The sequence below is a fragment of the Sminthopsis crassicaudata genome, chromosome 4, assembly GCF_048593235.1.
Source record: "Sminthopsis crassicaudata isolate SCR6 chromosome 4, ASM4859323v1, whole genome shotgun sequence".
NCBI lineage: Eukaryota > Metazoa > Chordata > Mammalia > Dasyuromorphia > Dasyuridae > Sminthopsis > Sminthopsis crassicaudata.
This window is the reverse complement of record NC_133620.1, coordinates 425,534,696-425,558,706: the sequence shown is the minus strand read 5'-3', so window position 1 is coordinate 425,558,706 and position 24,011 is coordinate 425,534,696. Positions and strand designations below refer to the sequence as shown.

General features: G+C 34.2%; 1 protein-coding gene across 1 annotated transcript in view; it reads left to right on the top strand.

The window, feature by feature from the left end:
• The window catches only part of VAV3 (vav guanine nucleotide exchange factor 3), a 448,180-nt gene that overhangs the window by 360,749 nt on the left and 63,420 nt on the right, over positions 1-24,011 (top strand). The window contains exon 20 of the mRNA XM_074262844.1: positions 16,370-16,506. Within this exon, the coding sequence (XP_074118945.1) occupies positions 16,370-16,506 (137 nt within the window). The remainder of the gene's footprint in view (positions 1-16,369; positions 16,507-24,011) is intronic.

The following is a 24,011-nucleotide window of genomic DNA, read 5'->3' as shown; positions in this document are numbered from 1 at the left end:
CTGAATGAGATGATTTATGTAAAACTTTGCAAATTGAAAAATACTATGTTTTAATGAGAGCTATTATTATGTTGACTCTTGGATTTGGTTGGGACATTGAATTTTACTCTTTTAGGGAGCTCTTGATTCTGTCTACCAAATCAGAGATAATATTCTGCAACTGATAGTCTTTGCTAGGTGCCCAAGGCTCTGAGAGCCTCAGATTTGCCCAGAGCCAATCAGCCAGTATCTGCCTAAGGCTGCTTGAGATCATCTGCCAATGTAAGGGTGGAGATGACTGAGTAAATCCATGAAATTGCTATCACCCTACTTAAAGGAAGGGAGAAAATTCCCTATGTCATAAGAGGTGAGAAAAAATCTCAATCAACCAGTCAACCCCATGGGTTAGATTAAGTGTAAATTGTTCTTGGACAAAGTGGAGTGACATTGGAAGGAAGACTGTTCAGATTGGCTGAGAAAACAGTCCTCTATGTAGTAAAAGAATGGTTCAGAAGTCAGGATATCCTAGATAACAGCAGCAAATGAGAAGGATTCCAGCTAAACCCTGTGAGGAGGAGGTGCTGAACCAATAGGGCGACACCTCAGGCTTATCTTTGACTTATCTCCCATGCTGCTGCTTGGCCACAGGAAGACCTTGCAGGCTAAGAAGGGTTCAGAGGATTTTAGTGTCATAGTGTTTAACTGTTAAAGCTTGAAATGATGCTATCCCTGTATGGGAGGAATATGTGTGGGTATGTATATCCACATATGCACCATATAGATATAATAAACATAGAATAGAGAAATAGATATCCATCCATCCATTCATCATCTGTTCATCCATCCATATACACATTATATAGGGAAATATATATGGAACTACTTACAGTTACGTCCCAAAGGATTTTTGGTTTTGTGTATATGTATATATATATATATTAATGTTTTATATATTTATATTTTAGACGATTTGTTTTTCCTAACTTCAAAGGCAGCATGTATACATATATGTATATATGTATTACCTTATTTAAAACATATTTCCATACATTATATCTTATAAAATATATATATTTATACATTTCCATCTTTTTATACACTATATAATTTCTATATAAGTCATATATGTGTGTATGTGTATATTTATATTTTGTGTCCACTTTACATATACACATACAAAAGCATCCATATATCATTTTATAGCAGAATATGTAGAATGTTTTATTACATTTTACTTGTATTTTACATTATATTTATATATGTATATATTTACATTATATATATATTATATTTTACATAGAGCAGCTAGATGACACAATGGATAGAGCACCAGCCCTGGAGTCAGGAAGGCTTGAGTTTAAATTTGTCCTCAGACACTCATTATCTGTGTGACTCTGGGGGATTCACTTAATTCTGTTTGCCCCAAGTTTTCTCATCAGCAAATGGTTGAAGAAGGAAGTGGCAAACTACTCCAGTACATTTGCCAAAAAAATCCTAAATTGGGTCATGAAGAGTCAGTTACAACTAAAATGACTAAACAACAATTGATAGATGGTAGATAGAGATAAATAGGTAGATAAGACATAATCTTTCTATTAAAAGCAACTTCTAATATTCATCAATTAAAGAGTTAGATCAGTATTTAATCTTCACTGGTGAAAGGAGTTTCCATACTGAGTGAGTTCCTCTACCCCAAAAAACTCACGTGGTCTGGAACAGGACAGGGATGGTGGAAAGTGTGTTGCATAAAACCACATAGTAGGTATAAATTATTGCAAGATATAAACTCAATATTAAGTTTTCAATAAATCCCTTTAATAGCAAATATAATAAATGATAAAAATACTTTCTACAGTTTCATTATTTTTATAAATTGTGTTGCTTTCATCCCAATCTCCAATAAGAATAGCTTTATTATATCACTTTCACTGAGATAAGAACCACCACAATTACTAGCGATCTCTCTATTGGTATTTCACTGGGGTAAGTAAGAGATTGTATGATAGTAAAAAGATGAAGAAAATTGAGGTGTCAACAGATCATTTAGCTTGTAGTGATTCCTCTTCTTGACTAAATGCAACAAGAACAAATCATCTTTCAATAAGAAGAAATCAAAGTAAATGAAAAGCATTATTTTGATTGAATGGAAGAGATTGAGGTCTAAGTCACTGGAGTCACTGTCAAATCCTCCTGCTGTGTATTCTCCTCACTCTAGGAAGATGGAGATAGTTAATTTTTTTTTTTTTTTTTTTGGTGGTGGTCTGATCAAAAGCCAAATGAGCAAAAACCAACAGATGCCTGTTTAATCAATAGGAAATATAGGGAAAAACACCTCAATCTCTGGATATAGAAGAAATGCTTATGGAATTCAGTTCCTTCTTTAACATAACATGAAAGTTACTACCCCCAACCTTTGGTTCTTTGAAGCAGTTACTACTAAGGGATAAATATACAGCCCAAAGTTTTCAAACAGAAAAAAGAGAGTTTTCTAAGCATTGCAGGGGTCTAGCATGCTGTGGACATAAACCTGAAAGGAAAAACTAGAAATTTAGTAAAAAAAAAAAAAACCAACCCTAAACTATAAAAGATATACCATAAGGGAAAGTTGAAAGGCAACTGAAGTGAGTAAATTAGATGAATCAACTCATCACAGGGAATACATTTTGGATTGCAAAAACTGTATATTTTTGCATTTGGAGATGTATCTTTCCCCAGTGAGCGGTACTTTAGAAGCTTTTATCTAAGTCCAAATGTAGGGAAGAGAATTGCCAGTGTTTGTTCCTTGGGATTTGGAATTGGGATTGGACATTTATGTGAGCTAAGGCATTAAGAGCGTGGAAATGGGACAGGGGTTGATTCAGCTCTCATTGTCCCATTTTCCATTCCCTACTGGAAAACAGAGTACTTAAGTGAAAGAACTACATGGTGTTTCAGAGGAAGCTTTTTGCTGCTGGTAAAAATCTAATATAAATGAGAACTTAAAGGGGAAGAGGAGAAAAATAATGTGGCAATGATGATAATATACGGAGGGTGGTCATACTATGCCAGAACAGAGTTCTGTCCAGATTGTTGTTTCACTTATTATTGATGCTGTTTTTGATATTAAGTTAAAAACTTGACAAGTATACATTGATCTAAGGGTAAAACCTCTAAAAGAGAATCTTTTAGAATATTTTTGAATAGGCATATCATTTAATGAAGAAAACCTTTAAAATTTAATTTATAAAATATTGACCCTAGGAAAGGATCAAATGCCCCTATAGTAAATAATATTTCTTCTTTAACAGAGATCTGAAGTCTCATTAATTTATTTTTCAAAAGTGGATTTTTTTTTTTTTTTTTGCTAGATGTAGTGTTGAGGGCTGGTAAATCCTGATGTAAAAGAATCCAAGATGAGTAAATCCCTTGAGTTTGGCAGTTCTGAGCTCACAGACACTTGCACTAAATTCAACTCCAATATTGTGAGCTCCAAGGTGAAGAGGCTGGGAATCAGGTTGCCTAAGGAAGGAAGAAACAGGCCAGATCAAGAATGGAGCAGGTCAAATCTCAGTACTGTACTTCCAGCCTGGCTGAAATCTTAGAACATAAAACAAAACAAAAAATATTTGGTTTATACAGGATTTTCCCACACTCTTTCACATTTTAACATTTAAAATTGTCCTATGTTAATTTATTCATTTTTTATGAAAATGGTCTATAAACTGTACAATCCCCTATATATATATCTATATTTGTATGTGTATGTAATTCTACTATTATTACTAGATAACATTTATATAGTGTTTACTATGTGAACTGCACTTTATAAATATTTTCTCATTTGATCCTCACAACAATCTATTTTACAAAATCCAAATTTACAAAAATTCCATTTTACAGATGAGGAAAGTGAGGCAAACAGGGATTTTAATAACTTGCTCAAGGTTACACAGCTAATGAGTAGGGAGGGCAAATTTCAGCTCAGGTCTTCCTGACTTCAAGCCTACAGTCCACCAAGCCACCTAGCTGACATAACTACTTCTGTTACTTTTATCATTGTTATAATCAATGAAACCAGAGTTTAACTCTTTTTCCCCTGTTTCATATAAAAGACAGCTTATTTTTAAAGAATACTAATTTCATTTCATTTCTTTCTTTCACTGTTTTTATTTTCCCATTAAAAGCATAGAAATAAATATTTTACCTCCAGTATGGAAACTTAGCCACAAAACACTTGACTCTTTCTAGGTTACACTACAAGTTGATGAAGAAGTAAAGCTAGAAACAGAGATTTGGTCTCATCTAGTTTTAGACATATAGGCCTGATTCTATACCTTTGGATTTCATGGGATCATAGAATCATTGCTTGGGATTTGGAAAAGACCATTGAGATCATTTAGTTAGATTCCCCTCATTTTGCAGAAGAGGACACTGCTCTGGAGAATTTATTACTCATTGTTACTGCCTACCTCCACTTGGGAGCTATAATTAACAGATCCAGGGATCAATCTCAGGTCTTCTATTACTAAATCCCAGCCCTCTTTCCAATCTAATACATCTATCTGAAGTAGTTACCTATATAATAAGGCAAGAAGTTAAAAGATCCTTTTCTTCCCCAAAAATAATTTTGTTGTTAAAAAATACATGGTAAACAAAGATGGTAAAATGCATGGGAATATCATCTATAACAAGTAATCAATGAGTCAATACTCACTTCAATGAGCATTGAAGAAACTTCTGGACTTTCTTAGAGGGAGATACTACATAAAAATTATAAATAATATGCTTGGGTCATAGAGCATTGGACTTCGAGTTATGAAGACCTGAATTCAAATTCTATCTCAGATACTAGTTTCTTTTTCTATAAAATGAAAATGACAATAGCACTTCTCTCCCAGGACCATGGTGAGAATTAAAAGAGCTAATAATTTGTAAAACACTTTATATAGGGCCTGGCAAATAGTAAGCATCATATTAAATGTTAGCTTTTATTATTATTATTATTATTAAATTGGGGATAATAATGGCATCTAGCTCTCAAAGTTGTCATGAAGATCAAATGATATTATATGTAAAGTGCTTTACAAATCTCAACATCCTATGTAATAGTACTAGCATTTATAAAGTAAATATATTTTTTTCTTCTTTTGGAGACAATTGGAGTTACTTGTTAGAGTCACTCAGCTAGTAAATGTCTGAGATTGGATTGACCTTAGTTCTTCTATAGGAAGTGATTCTTCAGGTGAACTTTGTGGGAAAGTAGAGATTTTAAGAGATAGGGTAAGGAAAGATTGTATTTTAGCAAATTTTCTCTGATGTTTCCAATTTAATATGGATGGAATTTTCACTGTAAACAATCAGGGCACCCTAGAATGGATGTGTACTTAATAAGCACTTTGGAGCACATGTTTTAGGTGTCAAGGTTTATTCAGTTTAAGTATATGAAACTTTTGTTGACCTCGGAGGTAGTTTCATGGTGAGATCAAAAGTAATATGTTCAAGGTTATATGAACTGCTTTAGTGGCTGCAAGAGTTTTTCACCTGAGGCAAGACTACTGACAAAATGTCAGGAAGGATTAAACCCCTCTGTATAACCATTCTCTCTAGGCTGCCCAGTTTTATAACATTCGTCTTCTTTATTGCCTTAGATAACTAGAAAATGAAAGCAAAGAGGATAGAATCTGTGAAATCTGAATCTTCAACTTCTTTAAGAAAACAAATAATGCTTGTAGCCTGGCTCAGAAAATAAGCCCCTCTCCACAATTTCACTACTTTCCCTTATTTTCTTGGTCTCCATTTATTTTGGGTTATGAGATCTGGAAGCACAAAACTAGGTTTTTGTTGTTGTTTGTTCTTTTAGCCTCTGATAAATATGGTTCAGGTTATTGTAAGGTCAGAGGTGAGACTTGTGAGCTGGAATAAAGTTAAAGTATCATCTGTTTGTTATATGTCATTGCTGTGAGCTTTGTGGAAGTCACTATGATTGCCATCTAGAAGAAGGAAGGCAAGACAGTTGTATTTAGCTGAAGGTTATCATTTATTGCTGTATGAGGAACTGAGGCATACAGGATTAAGTGACTTGTCCAGTGTGACACAGGTAGGAAGTGCCTGAGGCCAAATTTGAATGCAGGAAGCTGAGTCTTCCTGGCTCTGTATCCACTGGGACATATAGCTGCTTCTTTACTTCTTTACGGTGTCTCTGAGGGGGAAAATGGGATAATATTTGTAAAGAGCTTTGGAAATAAATTGTAGCTGTGACATACAATAATATGATATAATTTTATTGTTCAGTTATGTCTGACCTTTGTGACTCTGTAGACCTTAGCACACAAATACTCTCCAGGGATTTTCTTGAAAAAGATACTTGAATAGTTTGTCATTTCCTTCTCATTTTTCAGATAAAGAAAGTCAGAGAAATAGTGTTAAGTGACTAGTCAGAGTCAAACTACTAGTGTCTCAGTCCAGATGAGTTTTCCTGAATCTAGGTACTATACTCTATCCACTGCACCACCTAACAATATAGCAGAATATAAATTTGTTGAAGACCCGGAAGGTTTTTTTAGATGGAAGACTTTTTATCCTTAACATCTAATACAGTGCTTTGCATTCACTAGACACTTACATGTTTGTTTTATTGGGATGACTTAAGAGTCATAAGATCATAGGATTTGGATTATTTAAGAGGAATTGATTAATGAGAATAATCTTTTATCATCATGTGCTTGCACAGACTCTTTTAATTTTTATCTATAATGATCTATATTCTGCATAGACATATGGTCAACATTATACACCTAAATCTACATAATATAGTCTTTTTTGTGAAGAAGTGATTTTTTCATAATAATAAAAATATCTTATTAGGTTCATAACTTTCTGAAAGTGCTTGAAGTTCATAATATAATTCAGACATATGGGACTAATGTGTTTAAACAAAGTTCATATCTGTGTTTATCATAAATGTATACATGCTGAACATGACTAATGGAGGAATTAGAATGTTATATTCTATGAAGACCAAAGCACTATCCTAAGATTTGGAGTTCTAAGAGGACTTGAGAGCTGCTGTGATTTGTATTTTAAGCTGTATCATTTAGGTTTGAGCATGATTCTACGGGATCCAGTGTCATGTGTGAGCCTCAATAATAGAAGACCATGCATGAGTCAGAAATAATTGATAGCTTGCTGCTAAGTACAACCCTCCTGCCTCCTGCAAGAATGGTAGAATTCTTAGACTTGGTGAAATTGGAAGAGAAAAATGGATGATCCCATAAGACTTCTTTCCATCCTGGAGATGGAAAAGAAATAAGGCAATCTGAAAGTCAAAGACAAGCTTGATTTTATCTGGTCCACCGGAGAAGTAGCTTAAGAGCTCCTCTATATGACAACAGATTCCCTGAGAGAATTTTCAGAATCAGAGAGAAGGGGCTGTTTCAGGAAGGACAGTCACAAGCAGGTATTATCTATCTATTTAATAGTGAGTTCTAATGCCCTTGGAATTCAGTGTTAAATCTGTAACCAAAAGAATACACACAAAGAAATAGGTTGCTAATATATGCAACCCAAGATCTGTATTTTTGACATAGGTCACACTAGTCTCCTGACAATTCCAATTCTGTTTCATTATTCTTATTTCCCAAGAAGTTTAAAACAGATGAATAACCCACCCTTTTAGATTATTATGCTCAAAGTGAATAGCACCAAAATTTGGTAAAATTGAATTCTCTAATGGGATTTAATATAGAAGCAAGAAGGGCAACAGGGAAATGAGGCTAGAAATAAGTCAAAAGAGGAAGAAAGGCAGTAGGAGAAAAAAAAAGGAAAGGAAGAAGGAAGAACTAGATAACTAAATGACATGGAGGATAGAACTCAGGGTTTGAAGATAGGAAAATTGATTTCAAAACCTTCCTCGAACACTTATTTGCTATCTGATCCTCCTCAAGTTACTTGATCTCTTGGGGCCTCAGTTTCCTTTTCTGTAAGAATGTGGAAGATAGACTCAGTAGCCCTTAGGTTCCTTTTAACTCTAAATGTACAGTGCTATGAAAATGATACAGTTTTGATATAAATGATACAATGAGTCAGGAAGATTCATCTTGAGGTCAAACTTTGCCTCAGATACTTACTCATTGTGTGATATTGGGTAAGTCACTTATTCCTGTTTGCCTTAGTTTCCTCTGAATGTTTTTCCTGAATATGGCAGCAGGATGGGTGGTTTGCTGGAAGTCTTTTTTGCTAGATGCCTATCTACTACTAATTTACAAAGAAGTTGTCCAATATGCCTTCCTCTTCCTTCAATAAGCCTGATGACCTAGAATCAACATTAACCTTGCAGTAACAAGTCCTAGTTTCACTCCCTAATTACTCCCTAATTTTCTCCAACATTTATACTGACTTTACTCCCTAGCTTTGTTACTATCTGTGTCTGTTGCCACATTTATTACCTGGGGTTATTCGAGTAGTTGATCATAGTATAATTTCTTCTCAACTTGAATGTTCCATTTTTTCATGAATATAAAATTCATGTTTCAGAGGCTCAGTGAAAGTGCTTTGAAATGACTCTAACCAAATCAGCATTGCTCTCCAAAGAAGGAATTAGCCTTCCAAGTTTTTTCCCCCTTCTCCAATGAAGAAAATATTAGGATTGTTTTTTCAAAGGAGGATTTATTTGATACAGCAGAGGAGTACAATGACTTTGAATTTTGAGGATCTCCTTCAAATCAGGCCTTTGTCACTTAGTATGAGTTGGGATAATCACAATAGGTTACATTCATATGCATATATTTGTATGCTTTAAATTTTGCAAGGCAGTTTTAATAAGTTATCTAATTTGATCTTTACAATAACCTTGGGAAATAGGTGCTATTATTCTCTTCATTTTAGAAATGAATAGAAGCTGAAGGGAGATAAGTGACTTGTCCAGAGTCACACAGCTGGTAAGTGTCTGAGTCTGGGACTTGAATTCAGGTCCTCCTCATTCCAAGGCCAAAATTCTAGCCATCTAGCTATAAAAGTTTACTTAATCTCTTTTGAATCTCATTTTATTCATCTATATAATAGTGAAGCCAGACAACTAGATGACTTTTAGACTATCTTCTATATGTAAATCTTTGATTTCATTATCTATTTAATTATTATTTAATTAATTAGTTATATTAATTATTAACAATGATTATTGTTGGTTGTTGGTCATCTGCCTCTTCTAAAATAAAATTCAATAGGAATATTATCAATTCAGAACATCAACAATAAAGCAACTTGATTTTAACCTTGTAATCCTCATGTGATGGCTACAAACATTGGGGTATGTGAGGATTAGCAGCTGAACATACTTAACTTTCCATGATTGAAATAGTTCTTCTGCAAGAGAACATTCAGGGAAGAGAAAGAAGTAAAGAAATATAAGAGAGGAGAGAATTACATGAACTGATGATATGAGAAGTGAGTAGAACCGAGAGAACGTTGTACACAGCAACAAGATTATGAGATGGTCAATTGCGATAGACTTGGCTCTTTTCAACAGTAAAGGGATTCAAGGCAATTCCAATAGACTTGTGATGGAAAGAGCCATCTGCATACAGAAAGAGTATTATGGGGATCATAATATAGTATTTTCATATTTGTTGTTGTTTGCTTGCTTTTTTTTTTTCTTTCTTTCTCCCTTTTATCCCTTTTGTTCTGGTTTTTCTTGTGCAACATGATAAATGTGGCAATATGTTTAGAGGGGAAAAAAGAACAATGAGGGAGACAGTAAGATGGGATATGAGATGGTGGAGAAGACCCAATAAAACCTACAGGAATTGTTTTTAAGAATTTGTTTGTGGAATACTTACCTTGGAATAGTAATGAAGCAGTAGAGGCATAAATTGGCTGAAGGACAGCTGGATGACTTAGTGGATAAAGCACTGGACTTGGAATCATTAAGTCTCTTCAAGAGTTCAAATCTTTCCTCAGACACTTCCTAACCACTTAATCCTGTTTGCCTTGGTTTCTTCATCTATTAAATGAACTGGAAAAAGAAAAGGCAAACCATTTCAGTGTTTTTGCCAAGAAAACCCCAAATGGGATTAAAGCAAGTTGGAAACAATTGAAAAACAACTCAATGCCATAAATTGGTTGTCTCAAAAGATTCGAGATATGACATATTTATATTATTTTAAAATAGCCAACTCTTTCACCACATCCAGTCTTTTCACAAACACAGAACTATATTGAACTCACTCCTGCTTGTTTCTACTTTTGGACAGCTCTAATCATTACAAAATTTTTCCTTAATTGGAGCCAAAAACTGCTTCCTTGTAATCTCAACCTATTTCCTTATAGTGCTCATACTGTAACACCAGATAAATCCTTATTTCCCATGATAATCCTTCAAATATATGAACAGTTTTATGTCCCAAAGCCAAGTATTCTTTTCTCCAGGATAAACATTCCCCATTCCTTCAACTAATTCTTGTATGAAGATGAGTCTGTAAAAACTTTTAAAAAACATTTTGTTATTTGGAAGATGTATTCAACATCTCTAGATATCTGATTTGAGGATATTCTTTGTGAGTTGAAATGACTCTGTTAGTCAGTATTAGTCATTTTTAGTAGAACATATTTGTTTTACACATGAAAATGATGTTTTTTCCCCTGTGAAAGAAACTTCATCTACATATTGCATATTGATAGCTAAGGGGAAAAAAAAGGATATTTACTTAAAATATAGTATATTTAATCATGGGAATTATGCCTATCATTAAAAAACTTTCTGTAATTCCAAAAAGTTTATAAATTTTTTAGACATCTTAATACATTTTATATATATTACACATTAGCTATCAAAACTTTTGAAGAACATATGAGGAAAAAAAAATCAACCTCTAGTTACTGAGGATAGCAATCTACCAGACGATTAAAAAAAATCTGGTTTATGTTATTTGGAAACATAAATTTTGATTTAGCACTTAAAAAAAGAAAAAAAAATCAATTAGAAAATATGTTGCTGAAAAAGTTTACCAAGAAGAGCTATATTTTTTATTCTAAAGGTTAACATGTCCTCTGTTTACTGCCTGCTCTTTTATAGATATACTAATTGAAATTGATACAATAGTTTCTTCCCATCTGCCTATAGGAATGCTAAGGTATTCCCTGTTCTAAACAACACCTTCTTTCAACCCTTCTGCCCCATTAAGCTGAAGTGCTCTATCTCTCTTCTCTTTTATTTCCAAACAATTTAAAAAAAAATGTTCTGCATTTCACAATTAAGCTTCGATCCTTTGCAATCTGGTTTCAGTCCCCACCATTCTACTGAAGGCTGTTGTCTCAACATCACTAATAACTTCGTTTATTAATAGCTTTGACTTTTCTACCTTGAAGATATCCCACCCTCCTGTTTCTTTTCTTCTTTCTTTTTCAGTGTTCCTATTTCCCAGTCTCTATGTGTTGACATTGTTGTGCCAAAATATAAAGACAAGTTGAGATATATTAATTTTTAATCAGAGAAGTTATTTAAGTTGACTTGACCACACGGGATTAGTATCCAAAGCGTGTGGCCCTGAAACAAAAGGACATAGGGCTTTTTATAGGGTTGACAGACACTAAAAAACAGTTTGGGCTGCTTCCTTATGTTAAGGAAATGCATCAAAGACAAGGACAGAGAGACAGTGGTCTTGCTTGAGATTTCTGTTGCTATTCTTATGTAAAGCAGGATTTTGACAGAAAAGGAGACAGGGGTCTTTTTAGGTGCTGGGTCATTTTAAATTTAGGGCTTTTTCAAAACCAGTTTTCCAAATCCGGTTTTTCTGGGGGGTTGGGGCTATGGTTTTAATAACATTTAATAACATTTTCCTTTTCTCTTTCTTGGCAAATCCACTTTTTCTGGTGATTCTGATTTATCTATCTGTCCTATCCTCTTAGCTGCTCAAATAGAAATCTAGAAAGGGGGATGAAGGTCAGAATGAAGAGAACAGCTCTTGTCTGATTTGAAGATATGACAAATTTTCAACTTAAGAGAGAAATGGAAAAGTCTAAGCATCTTAATGAGTTTTAACATGAGACATGTGTTTGAAACTTTGTCTCTTTAATAGGTAAAGCAATTTTACTGGAGGATTTGAGCCTATCGTCTTTGCCTATCATCTTGATAGAAGTACCTTTATCCTTTTGATCTAACCTGGATGCATTGAGGAAGATTTAAGTTATGATATTCAGGGATGAACACTTTGGGTGAAACTGTGGGAAATTTGAGTCCCAAAGGCTTATACAAGTGAACAGAGACACCTACTAGAGTCAGTTGGAAAGAGATACAGAGAAAGTTGAGATAATGGGATGGAAACATAAAAACAAAACAGCCCATTTTAATTAACTTAAATTATTTTGATTTAATTATAAATGAGGAAAAAAAGCATTCTTAGCTAAGAATGTTAGCTTCAGGCCATACAAAGAACAATCACAATTTCAGTTCAGTGACTTTAGTTTGCTCATGTCCTGATCTAGGATATGGATTCTTACTTTCAGAAGTATCTTTCCCACTCTCTCTCCCCCTCCCCTCCAGGGTAGATTTCTCCTCAGAAACACTAGCTTTGAATTGACTATCCTACCTTCTACCATTTTGCTTCCTAAGCAGACACTAGATATGAATAATGGCATCAAACATGATTTCCACTCTAGAGATGGACATCTATGCATGATGCTGATGATTTCTGCCCCTAATGTGTTAAGCTTCTCTGTGGCAATCACTTAGATGAGAATGGTGCTGGTTAGATAAATGGGCTGTCAGTAATATGCTGGCCTTTCACCTCAGAGACCTAATTTAAAGTCTAAACAAAGCTACATTAAAAAATCATTAGTCGTACAAGATGTCATAGGAGCTGATTTCGATTTATTCAAGGAAAGTGTTTATAGACATAAAGTAGTTGTGTATTATGCAAACACCCATCATTGGTAATCACTTTCTAAGGATAACAGAGTTAAAACTGAGATGTCTACACAATATTAGTGTAACCCTGGATTCTTAGAGTACCACAAAAGAAGTATTTGTGGTAATGTCCCCTTTTCTCTCACTCCCTAACCTTCTCTAAAAACAAAACAAAAGAAAATCAAACAAAAAACAAAACAAACAAAAAACTTCTTCAGTTTAGTAAAGAGTGAATAAGTGAATGGAATTGGCTATTTGGGAAAAGGATCCCTTCTTGTCATAATATTATAGATTGGGAGATGTAATTATTTAGGAAACTGATTGTTTCTAGCCTGAAAGATTCTACAAAAAGACTACTCTAGAATGGGTTGGTGGGTGGTGGGAATAATCAGAGAAAGAGGATAGCAGAGGCAAGGGACAGCTGTTTCATAGAGAAAGGTCTAGCTCTGAAAAACCAGGGATTACTCTAAACCATAACAGTGACAGTAGATAAGGCTGTCCATCATATTGATGCTTGGATATTTGACATTTAATTTAACCAGCCCTTTCAAATTCCTTCTTTTGAAAAAAAAATTTTTCCATTTATCAGTAATAATTTTATTTATCTTATAAGCAGCCTAATTGCTGCATCATTTTTTAAAATGAAGAACTAGGGGCTTGGGGTGGGAATAGGGGAATATGTATTTTTTGGAGAAACATTAATTTAAATTTTCAACAATTACTATTATTTAAAGAGTGTCTCCTCCCTTTGAGCAGAAAAAAAATTACTTAATGTTTATATAGTACTTTAAGAATTGTAAACTGCTTCCCACTTTTGATTTACTACAACTGTGCTGCCTTCAGATGATTTCTGAATTTCTACCTCTAGCCTTAACCTAACTTCTGACTTATAGTACAGACCCAGTTGCTTATAACACAAGACCATCTGGATGTCTCACCAGAATCCCAAGCCCAACACATCAAAAATATTTTACATAATCTTTTCACCTTTCACTTTGTCTCTTCAGAATTTCACTATTTCCAGAGGCAATGTGGTAAGCCTGCAGTCAGGAAGAACCAAGGTAAAATGTAATCTCAGACACTAGCTGTCTGATCCTGGACAAGTCACTTAATCTGTGCCTCAGTTTCTTTACTTGTAAAACATGGATAATAATAGTACTTACCTCATAGGATTCTTGGAAGGTTCAAGTGAGATAATAGTTATAAAGTGCTTAGCACAATGGCCAGCATATAGGATTCAATATATAAATGCTTCTTCCTCTTCTTCCTCCTCCTCTTTCCTCTTCTTTCTTTTCTTCCCACCTCTGCCAAGAGCATTGGAAACTTTGGGGTTAACTTACTTTCCAATTCATAGAAGGAATCTCAGAATTTACTTAGTCTAATTCCCTCATCTTAAAACTCAGGTACTCAAAAAAGCTTTGTGATTCAAAATTTGGGGGCTTTCCCTACAAAAATAGAGCTCTCAATCATTACATACCTACCCTTTCATTCCATGCTACTAGTTTTGCCTATGATTACATATCTTCCAGGGGTATATGCTTGAAAAGATGTATATCCTGCCCTGTGAGTTGAGAGAGGCCCATATACTCTGCTTTAAGAATTTTAGGACCCCCACTATTTCAGATTTCAATTCATATTTGAAACTGAATTGACTGTAGAAAATCTTTAGTTTTGGTTCCAAGACTAGGAGGTGAACTTACAATTTAATGTAAATGAGACTGATAATTATCTAGTTTTCTTGTGGGTGTTTTTCTTGGTAAAAGGTGATGAAGTTTATTGTTTATGTAAGATAGTTTCTGGGGCCCACCTTACTCCATTTAGTTAAGAAATAGTAGGCTTAAAGCCATCCCCTCTGGGTCTTTGTATTTGGAACAGAGTTCAAATAAGAAAAGTAGGAGAAATGTAGCAACCTGTAACTGTACTTTTACTTTCAAACAAGAAAATTAAGGTAAAAGTTAAAAATTAGTTGGCATTACTTTGAAGCCTCCTCCCCATTTTTTTCTTATGCTGATTGACTAGAAGGATAAAAGGCTGTTTTGGTTAAAATTTTTTAGCCTCCATTCCAAGCATAGCATGATAGTTCTTGTTTTGTAGAAGCTAAAAACAAAATTCTAGCTTGCTCATTTAAAATTGAGTGGTTGTTCAGTTGGTCTGACCCTGTGTCCTCATTTGGGATTTTCTTTGCAAATATACTGGAGTGGTTTGCTATTTTCTGCTCCAGCTCATTTTTACAAATTTGGAAACTGAGGCAAACAGGGTTAAGTGACTTGTCCTTGGTCATATATATCTCACAGTAAGTATCTGAAGCAGTATTTGAATTCACAAAGATTATTCTTCCTGACTCTAAGCTAGGCAATCTATCCATTCTATCATCTAGCTCAAATGGAAAAGTCAAGGACTGCCTCATAATTTTGAATGTTTTTTTTTTTTTTTTCCCATCTGTGAGGTGCAACAGTTCACCTGTTTTTGAAGCTGTCCCTATAAATTTGGATTCCTAGAACTGGGATGTATTTATCTTTCCTCATTTAATTAGCATAACTTTTGAACCTGTTATGTCATCATGGCGAGTGTTTACTGAAGTGACCCAAGTTAAAAAAAAAAGATAGACAACCTGTTACAATGATTGAAATCTATAAATGTGTAATGAATTGCATCTTTATGATTAGATCATGTCTTAAGAGGGAGAAGTCTCCCTTTTAAGTGAAAAAAAAAAAAAAAAAACCACTGTGCTGATACAGCACCACCCACAAATATTGGTATGAAGGGAACACATAAGATGGAAATCATCGTTCCTGCAAATGACAGATTGAACTGAGTTCCCAGGTTACATGCATTTAGCAACTGATAATATGAAGAAAAAGAAAAATATTTCTTCTAAGTATTTTGTCATATGAATAATGGAATGCTTGTGAATTCTATTATCTTGGACATGACCCCTAATTGGGACTATTTTACAAGCTCAAATTCTGGCCCAAAGAATTTCTCCATATAAATGTCTTAAGTATTACAGCAACACATCCATCACATTTTTTGGTTCAAATTACAAAGATAACCTTAAGATATGGACCTTAGCCTGGGCAATGTGATACATACACAGAAAGGGTGAACCTCCTTAGTGATGAAATCAGCCAGTGCCCAGGAGGAAAGTAATAGGCAGAAAGGATAAAGTTGATGAAAAAAATTGATTCTTTTCCATTAAACTGTACGTGATGTGTTTGTGTGAAGGAGGTATTGGCCAAAGGAGAAATATTTTCTTCAACTAAAAACAGATTGATGATAGGGGAGGGTAAGACTCTGTATGGAGTTTGTGAGCAGAACTGCATTGCATTTCATTAATGGCTTAAATAATGAGAAAGTTATAAAGCATTCCAGTGTGGTCACTCTGGAGATTTTCCTAGGATTAGATGTGTCTAAACTTCTAATGTGAATAATAGCTCTGTTTTCTTAAAGTAAGTTTAAGACTTTATACATTTCCATTTCATTCTTTGAAAAACTTTGTTTTTCTTATTCTAGGCCTACCGAAGATGCAGGTCATTAAGAATTACACTGGAAATCCACAACCTCCACTACAAGAAGGACCTCCCTTACACATCCAGCTGGGGGATACGGTGGAGCTTTTGAGAGGAGATGCCCATAGCTTATTCTGGCAGGTACTCTCTGAATTATAAACTCCTCTTCTGGTGGGTGAGTCACATCCACTTGAAAAAAAACAAGACTGAGTTTCAGAAACAGCTTGTGTGTATGCTTTTAGTTCTCAGAGTTGAGCATAATTCACAAAAGGCTTCTTAGCCTAGTCCAAGTGGCAGAGCATATGATAGCATGGGTTGAACGATATCAGTGCCTTAGGTCATATCTACAATTTCAGCAGTGCCAGCAGGGAATAGAGGCTGGAAAGCGAGGCTTTGAATCAGAAAGACCCCATGTCAAATTCTGCCTCTGAAATATATAGACTGTGTTACCAATATACAGCAAGTCATTTTAACTTCTCAGTATCCCAAGGCTACTCGAAGACCATAAGTTTCAGAATAATTACAGATCTACATTGGTTGAGGCATTTTAAGCCAATGAAATCACAGAACCAGATAAAAATTAAATTAAATTATGCATCATGTTCCTCCACAGCATAACCTTGATTTTTTGCATGCAGGGGCTTTGGATATGCTTTAGTTCTAAATGACAAACATTTATTATGCAACTATTCTGAGAAGGGCATTGTGTCAAGCACTGGGGATATGAAGATGACATATATCCTGATCTTTCAAGGAGTTCACATACTAGTCTTGGTATACAAAATGCAAGCAACTAAGAAAATATAAACTATAAAATATGTAGGAGATATTACAAAATAATATAAACTTCAAGGAGAGATGTCTAATAAAAATGATGATACTCTAATTTGCAAAAGAGAAGTTTAGTTTGGAGAGACTTTTTCATTATCTAGTCATTGCCCCATGTCTTGTTATATTAAGAATTTGAATGGAACCCTCTTGAAGGCCAGGACTTTCCCTTCCTGACCCCCAACCCCTAATTCTTTCCTTTCTTTGGGACTATAGCACTTAGCACAGTTCCTGACATATAGTAGAAACTTGATAAAAGTTTGGTGATGATGGTGATGGTGATAGTCAAAATGATATTTGGGTCAGTGTTCCTTATGCCCATTATCTCTAATTCTCAGTAGGACCTATAGTGATCCCACTTGAAATAAATGGAGTATAAAAAGTAAGGCAAGTTAAAAGACTTTCTGCTGCTGAAATCTTTCTTGATTATTAAGTCTACTTTTGATTTTAAAATATGAATTAGAATTAGGTTGTAGGGTGAGAAGGTGAAAACAAAGCAAGCTACTAGACTTATGCATGAGTTAAAGTCTGATAATGGCAGAGAATAAAAGGGATGGATATTGTCCATTTGTGAATATTTGTAAGGTATAAGGTGCCTGTTAAAATGGAGTGGTTTCCATAGCAACCCTGTACCACATGACAGTATCTGCCACTTTGTCACAGAGGATGGCTCTTTGATTGAATGCTCATATCAGATTACAGATTTCAGTGAATGTAGCTTTTGCATTGTTTTAAAGACAAATGTTCTGATTTGGAAAACATGGAAATATGACCTCCCACTCTGCAACAACCAGGATGCATCTATCTTTGGAGTTGCTTCTCTAAAAGCCAGAAGCAGGAGCAATTTTGTATTTATAGGAAATCACAGAGCACTTGGTAATGACATAGAGGGATATTGGTTTGAACTAGTATTTTCAAAATTGTTTCCTTTTGTTTTTGGAATAAATATTGATTCCCATTCAACATACAGTTTTAGCTCGTTTATAAAATTAATTAATCAATCAACAAGCATTAAAACAAAACAAACAAACAAACAAAAAAAACCACTTCTCTGTGCCAGGCACTTTGCTTAGAGACAGAAGAACAAAGAATGAAACAATCTTGTCTCTAGGGACTTATATTTTAATGGAGTAGACAAGTACATAGATAAATATATTCTGCAAAAATAGCATATATATGTATATATGCACAGATATAATAGAGAGAATATCATATAGTATATAGTATTATATATTATACTATATATTATATAATGTCTTATATGTGTATTTGTGTGTAAAAGTATATCTTATGCAATATTACATATATTATATGAATAAATATATATAGATTATACATATAAATAGATTATATGCTTTATACATATATATGTGCTTTATTTATAAATAGATTATGTGCTAAATACAAGGTAGTTTGGTAAGCAAAATAGTAACATTTTGTAGAATTAGGGAAGATTTCATATAGAAAGTAGTGCTTAAGCTTTGTCTAAAAGGACAAGAAAGACCGCAGTTAAAGTAAGGAATGTTTACATTCCAGGCATGTGGGATGTTCAGTGCAAAGACAAAAAGACTGAAGGTAGAGTTTCTTGTGAGAACAGAGAAGGCTAGTGTGAGTGGATCAAAGAATATGGGAGAGAGAATAAAGTTTCTTCCCATCTTTGTCTTATTTATTTATTTGTACAATTCGTTGTTATTTCTAATTCTGTTAGATTTATTGTAGTTATGTTAGTTGTGTTACTACTGAACTAGAAAAGAAAAAAAAAATTTGTAAGACCAAATTTTAAACTTACCTTTAATCTACTATCTTCCCATATCAAAATGTAAAATTCTTGAGGGCAAGAGATTGCTTTTTCCCCCTATATTTCTATTGCTGGGCAGCGAGGTGGTACATATGATACAGTGCCAGACCGAGGAATCAGGAAGATCTGAGTTCAAATCCAGCCTCAGACAGTGTTTAGCTAGGTGACCCTGGGGAACACAATTAACCCTCTTTTCCTCATTGTCCTCATCTGTAAAATGAATTGGAGAAGGAAATGGCAAACTGTTCTAGTATTTTTGCCAAGAAAATCCCAAACAGAATCATGAAGAGTTGGACATGACTGAACTGAACACATTGTTGGGCACATAGTAAGCACTTAATAAACATTGGGCTATCTAGCCATCTTCTTTTCTGTCTTTCTATCAGTCTGTCTTTTGCCTGTCTGTCTTATCTGTTTGTCTTTCTGACAGTGAAGTATCTCTGAAGTTTTTGTCTGTCTCTGAAATTCTATATATCTGTGATTACTTTGCAAAATACATAGGGCATTGCTTAATTATTATCATTCCCAAAAGAAAATGGCTTAGGGTAGTCCCCCCTGAGATCTGTTTGACCTGACTGCTCAACTGAGATAGAAAGATTCTGAATCTTTCCTTAAGACTGGCCAAAACAAATTGATACAGATATGTCTTGGAGCTAAAGCTTTAAGGATAAGTCCCCTTTCAAGATAAGTCAGATCAGTTAGCATAAATTGAGAAGTAATCCTAGCTTTGAAAGGGAAGGACTGAAAAACAAAAACAAAACATTTCTCTTCCAGTGAAGTGATTTAGGTTAGCTTAAATACTCTAATGAAACTTGTGGTTTCTATATTTTCTAGGCAGTTTTTTATAGTCTTTACACTCCCCCTAAATCTACCCCCTCCAAAAAAAAAAAAAAAATCCAGGACTGTGTTGCTGTAGTTACATTGTCTTATAGCCTGGCATGTTTCTGACATGTGGTCTGCCCAAAGAATACAAATTATTCCCTTTTTAGCAGTGCTCTTTGAATAGCTATTAGTGTAATCTGTATCATTGTTATGACAACAGTAATTTCTAATGCCATAAGAGTGAATGGTCTCTGGGTTATCACTTCTTGAAAACTGTGTTGTCAATTGAGCTAAAAAAAAAAAATAATAATAATAATAATAATAATAATAATAATAATGCACCGTTCATACTTTGTATTGAAGAAATGGGTTTGTAGAAACCCATCTTTCCTTTCTGTCTGCCTATCTGCCTCTGCCTTTACTTCCCTCCCTCCCTCTCTCCCTCCTCCTCCTCCTTCTCCTTATCTTCCTCTTCTTTCTTTCTCTCTTTCTCTTTCTTTCTTTCTCTCTTTCTTTCTTTCTTTCTTTCTCTCTCTCTCTCTCTTTCTTTCTTTCTTTCTTTCTTTCTTTCTTTCTTTCTTTCTTTCTTTCTTTCTTTCTTTCTTTCTTTCTTTCTTTCTTTCTTTCTTTCTTTCTCTCTTTCTCTCTTTCTTTCTTTCTTTCTCTCTTTCTCTCTTTCTCTCTTTCTTTCTTTTTCTTTTCTTCTTTCTTTTCTCCTCCTCCTCCTCCTCTTCTTCCTCCTCCTCCTTCTTCTTTCTTCTTTCTTCTTCTTCTTCTTCTTCTTCTTCTTCTTCTTCTTCTTCTTCTTCTTCTTCTTCTTTCTTCTTCTTCTTCTTCTTCTTCTTCTTCTTCTTCTTCTTCTTCTTCTTCTTCTTCTTCTTCTTCTTCTTCTTCTTCTTCTTCTTCTTCTTCTTCCTTCTTCTCCTCTTCCTCCTCTTTCTCCTTCTCCATCTCCTCCACATCCTCCTTTTCTTCATCCTCCTCCTCCTTCTTCTTCCTCTCCTTCCCCTTCTCCTTCTCTTCTTCCTCCTCCTCATCTCTCTCTCTTTTTTTCTGGAGTCAGGAAGACATGAGTTCAAATATAATTCCAAACACACATGAGCTACGAGACTCTGGGAAATTTTTTTAATGCTATTTGCTTCAATTTCCTTATCTATAAAATGAACTGGAGAAGAAAAGGGCAAAAAGTGTCTTTACCAAGAAAACCCCAAATGGAATAATGAAGAGTTGGACAAGATTAAAAAAATAAATACATAGACATATGTATATACACATACACAAACATAATACACACATGTATATCATGCATATGTCTTTATATATATGGATATGTGCATGTAAAACACACATATAATATATGTATATATAATATATACACATATATAACAAATATTTATATCTATAAAGCAATAGTATTGTTCTCACTCTAAATATATATGTTTGATAGGTAATATCTATAGATAAATCTATGTAGCAAGATATGTAACTTTGTAGATAAATGATAGATGATTAGCTAGATAGATATAGATAAACACAATCTTCTAATAATGCAAGTCTTAAATATCCTACAGTGATACTACATCATGGTATGCATGTGATCCTGGTTTGTCTAAGGTCATGTTAGTGGAATATATTTGGTAACATATTCTGCTAAGACTTTGAGAACAATCTGGTATCAAACAATTTGTGCAAAGCATGAAGAAACTTATCACTAAAAGATATGATATGATATGATATGTTCTTCACGGTAACCAATGAAATGGATTAAAAAGGTAGAATGGTGTGAATGGATCTTCCTCTGAGCCAGAGAAGGGAATTCTAATAATGAAGTCATGGATTCATTGAAGCAAGCACTAATAAAAGTAATAAATGGACTAGAAAAATAGGTATAATCCTTTATTCCTAAAAAGACAAATATTTACAAAGTTGATCTCCTTTTCCCCAGGAACTATCTTTGTAACTAACTATTCTTGCTCTCATTATTTGTAGTAATTGTCTCCTACAGCTGTATCTTCAATGCATTATTCACTTATTTATGGAGTATATCCATATATTGAACAGGAAGACTTGAGAGAAATATTTATTTAACCTATTATGTACCTGTCATTATGCTAAGTGCTTTGTAGTTATTATCAATTTTGATCCTCAAAACAACCATGAGAAGTAGTTGCTATTCTTATCTGAATTTTACAATTTAAAAAATAAGACAAACAGAGGTAATCTGCCCAGAGTCACATAGCTAGAAGATCAAATTCAAATTCAGGTCTTCTTGACCTGTAGTGCCTACTACATTCTTTTTTTTTTTTTTTTTTTTTTCCCCCTGAGGCTGGGGTTAAGTAACTTGTCCAGGGTCACACAGCTAGGAAGTGTTAAGTGTCTGAGATCAGATTTGAACTCGGGTCCTCCTGAATTCAAGGCTGGTGCTCTATCCATGCACCACCTAGCTGCCCCCCCTACTACATTCATTGTGCCTACTAGATGAATAGCTGGAAAATCATCTTACTCTTATCTTATAAAGAGAATACTAAGTAGTATATTGAGCTTCATCTACTTTGCCAAGTCATACAAAATCCGAGTGATAGAATAAAAATTAGATTCTAAGTTTACTCACTGCTGGTATGCTAATCTAACTCTACTTGCTAGATCAGGAAGCCTTTACAAGATTATACTATAAAAAATGTTTGGAGTTTTATAAAATAATTGATTATTATTATCATTTTTAATTTTTAGAAATATAATTTGGTCTTCTTGTCTGAAACCACTAGAATGCCTTTGTTCTTCATAAAAATTGTACTGTTGAATTGTAATTGACCAAAAAGTACTTTTGTCTCATTGCCCCAGTGATATGAAATTGTAGATAAAGGATTAAAAACTAGATATCAAGAAGAATTTTGTGAGAACTTGGAAGATTTTTTTTAATAGAAGAAAAAAATAAAGAATAGTTCATGCTCAAAGAATATATATATATAACATTCAAGCCCAGAAGCTATATATCTATTGGTCTTTTTCAAAGGCAGCATGGTATTGAATTCAAGATTACTGAAAATCTAAACCCAAAGGAAGATGGTCATGGTTGGATGCCTAACTATTATTGTATTAGCTTCTCTTGCCAAAGGTCTTTATTTACCACAGCACAGGATTCTTGTAAACAAGTTTGTTTCCTTTAAAAAAAGATATATCTTAAAAGAAAAAAACCTTAATATTCTGACTTGAATCTCCAGTTGAATTTTTCTTTCATTCTCATATTTGCTTTTAAAAATCAGTGCTTTTTTTTTTTCTCCATATTATCCTGTTAAAAATTGAAATTTCACTATTTTAAAGTGAAAAGTTAAAACTTTGCTTGACTGGATTATAATAAGTAGTATGTTATAATAGAAACCAAATTATTCTCTTCATAATATATTACTTAAATATTTTGTTATTTGTCAGGATATTTTGATAGAAATTAAGTCAGGCAGTCAAGAAGGTTGGAAGAACAAGAAAATGAGAATAAGAATATAAAACTCAATTTTGCTTGCATCAGTTTCCCTGCTGGCATCCTTAGTTATGGAGTATAATACTATGTTGTAAGCTCTATAGGATATAGCATAGAGAAAAATGGAATAATTTCCAGTAGTCCAATAGTTCATGTTCTTTGCAAGCAGATATTGTGGTCAGTAGGAAAAACATAGTATTGCCACTGGGAGGATATGGATTCAAATCCTAGCTGCGCTACTTGTAACTGATGTAACTTTGGTTAGTCCACTTTCCTTCTCTTTGATATTAGTTCCCCATATTTGTAAAATAAAGACTTTGGATACCCATGAGGACTCTGAGATTCCTCCCAATGCTAGGACTATGTGACTCTACTAACCAGGCTAAGTGTAACTTGCATTCAAAGTCCATTTGCATCAAGCTGCTAATCCATGGAGTTTGATTACTCAATGCTCTCCTCAACAAAAGAAGCAGACTTGGTGAGAACTTGCTAGAAGAGAAATGCTCGTGTTTTGGCATCCAGCTTTGAGGGGGAACATGCATGGTACCAGATAAAGACTTGGATAAGAGTTCAGCATAGAAAGAAGTCAGCAAGTCAATTGTATTATTGTTCTCATTTTTACTAGAGACTTCAGCAAGTTTCTCATTGGGTATGATCTGGATCTTGCTCCTTCTTCCTTCTCCCCTCTCTCTTCTTTCTGTCTCCCCCCACCCCTTCTCAATT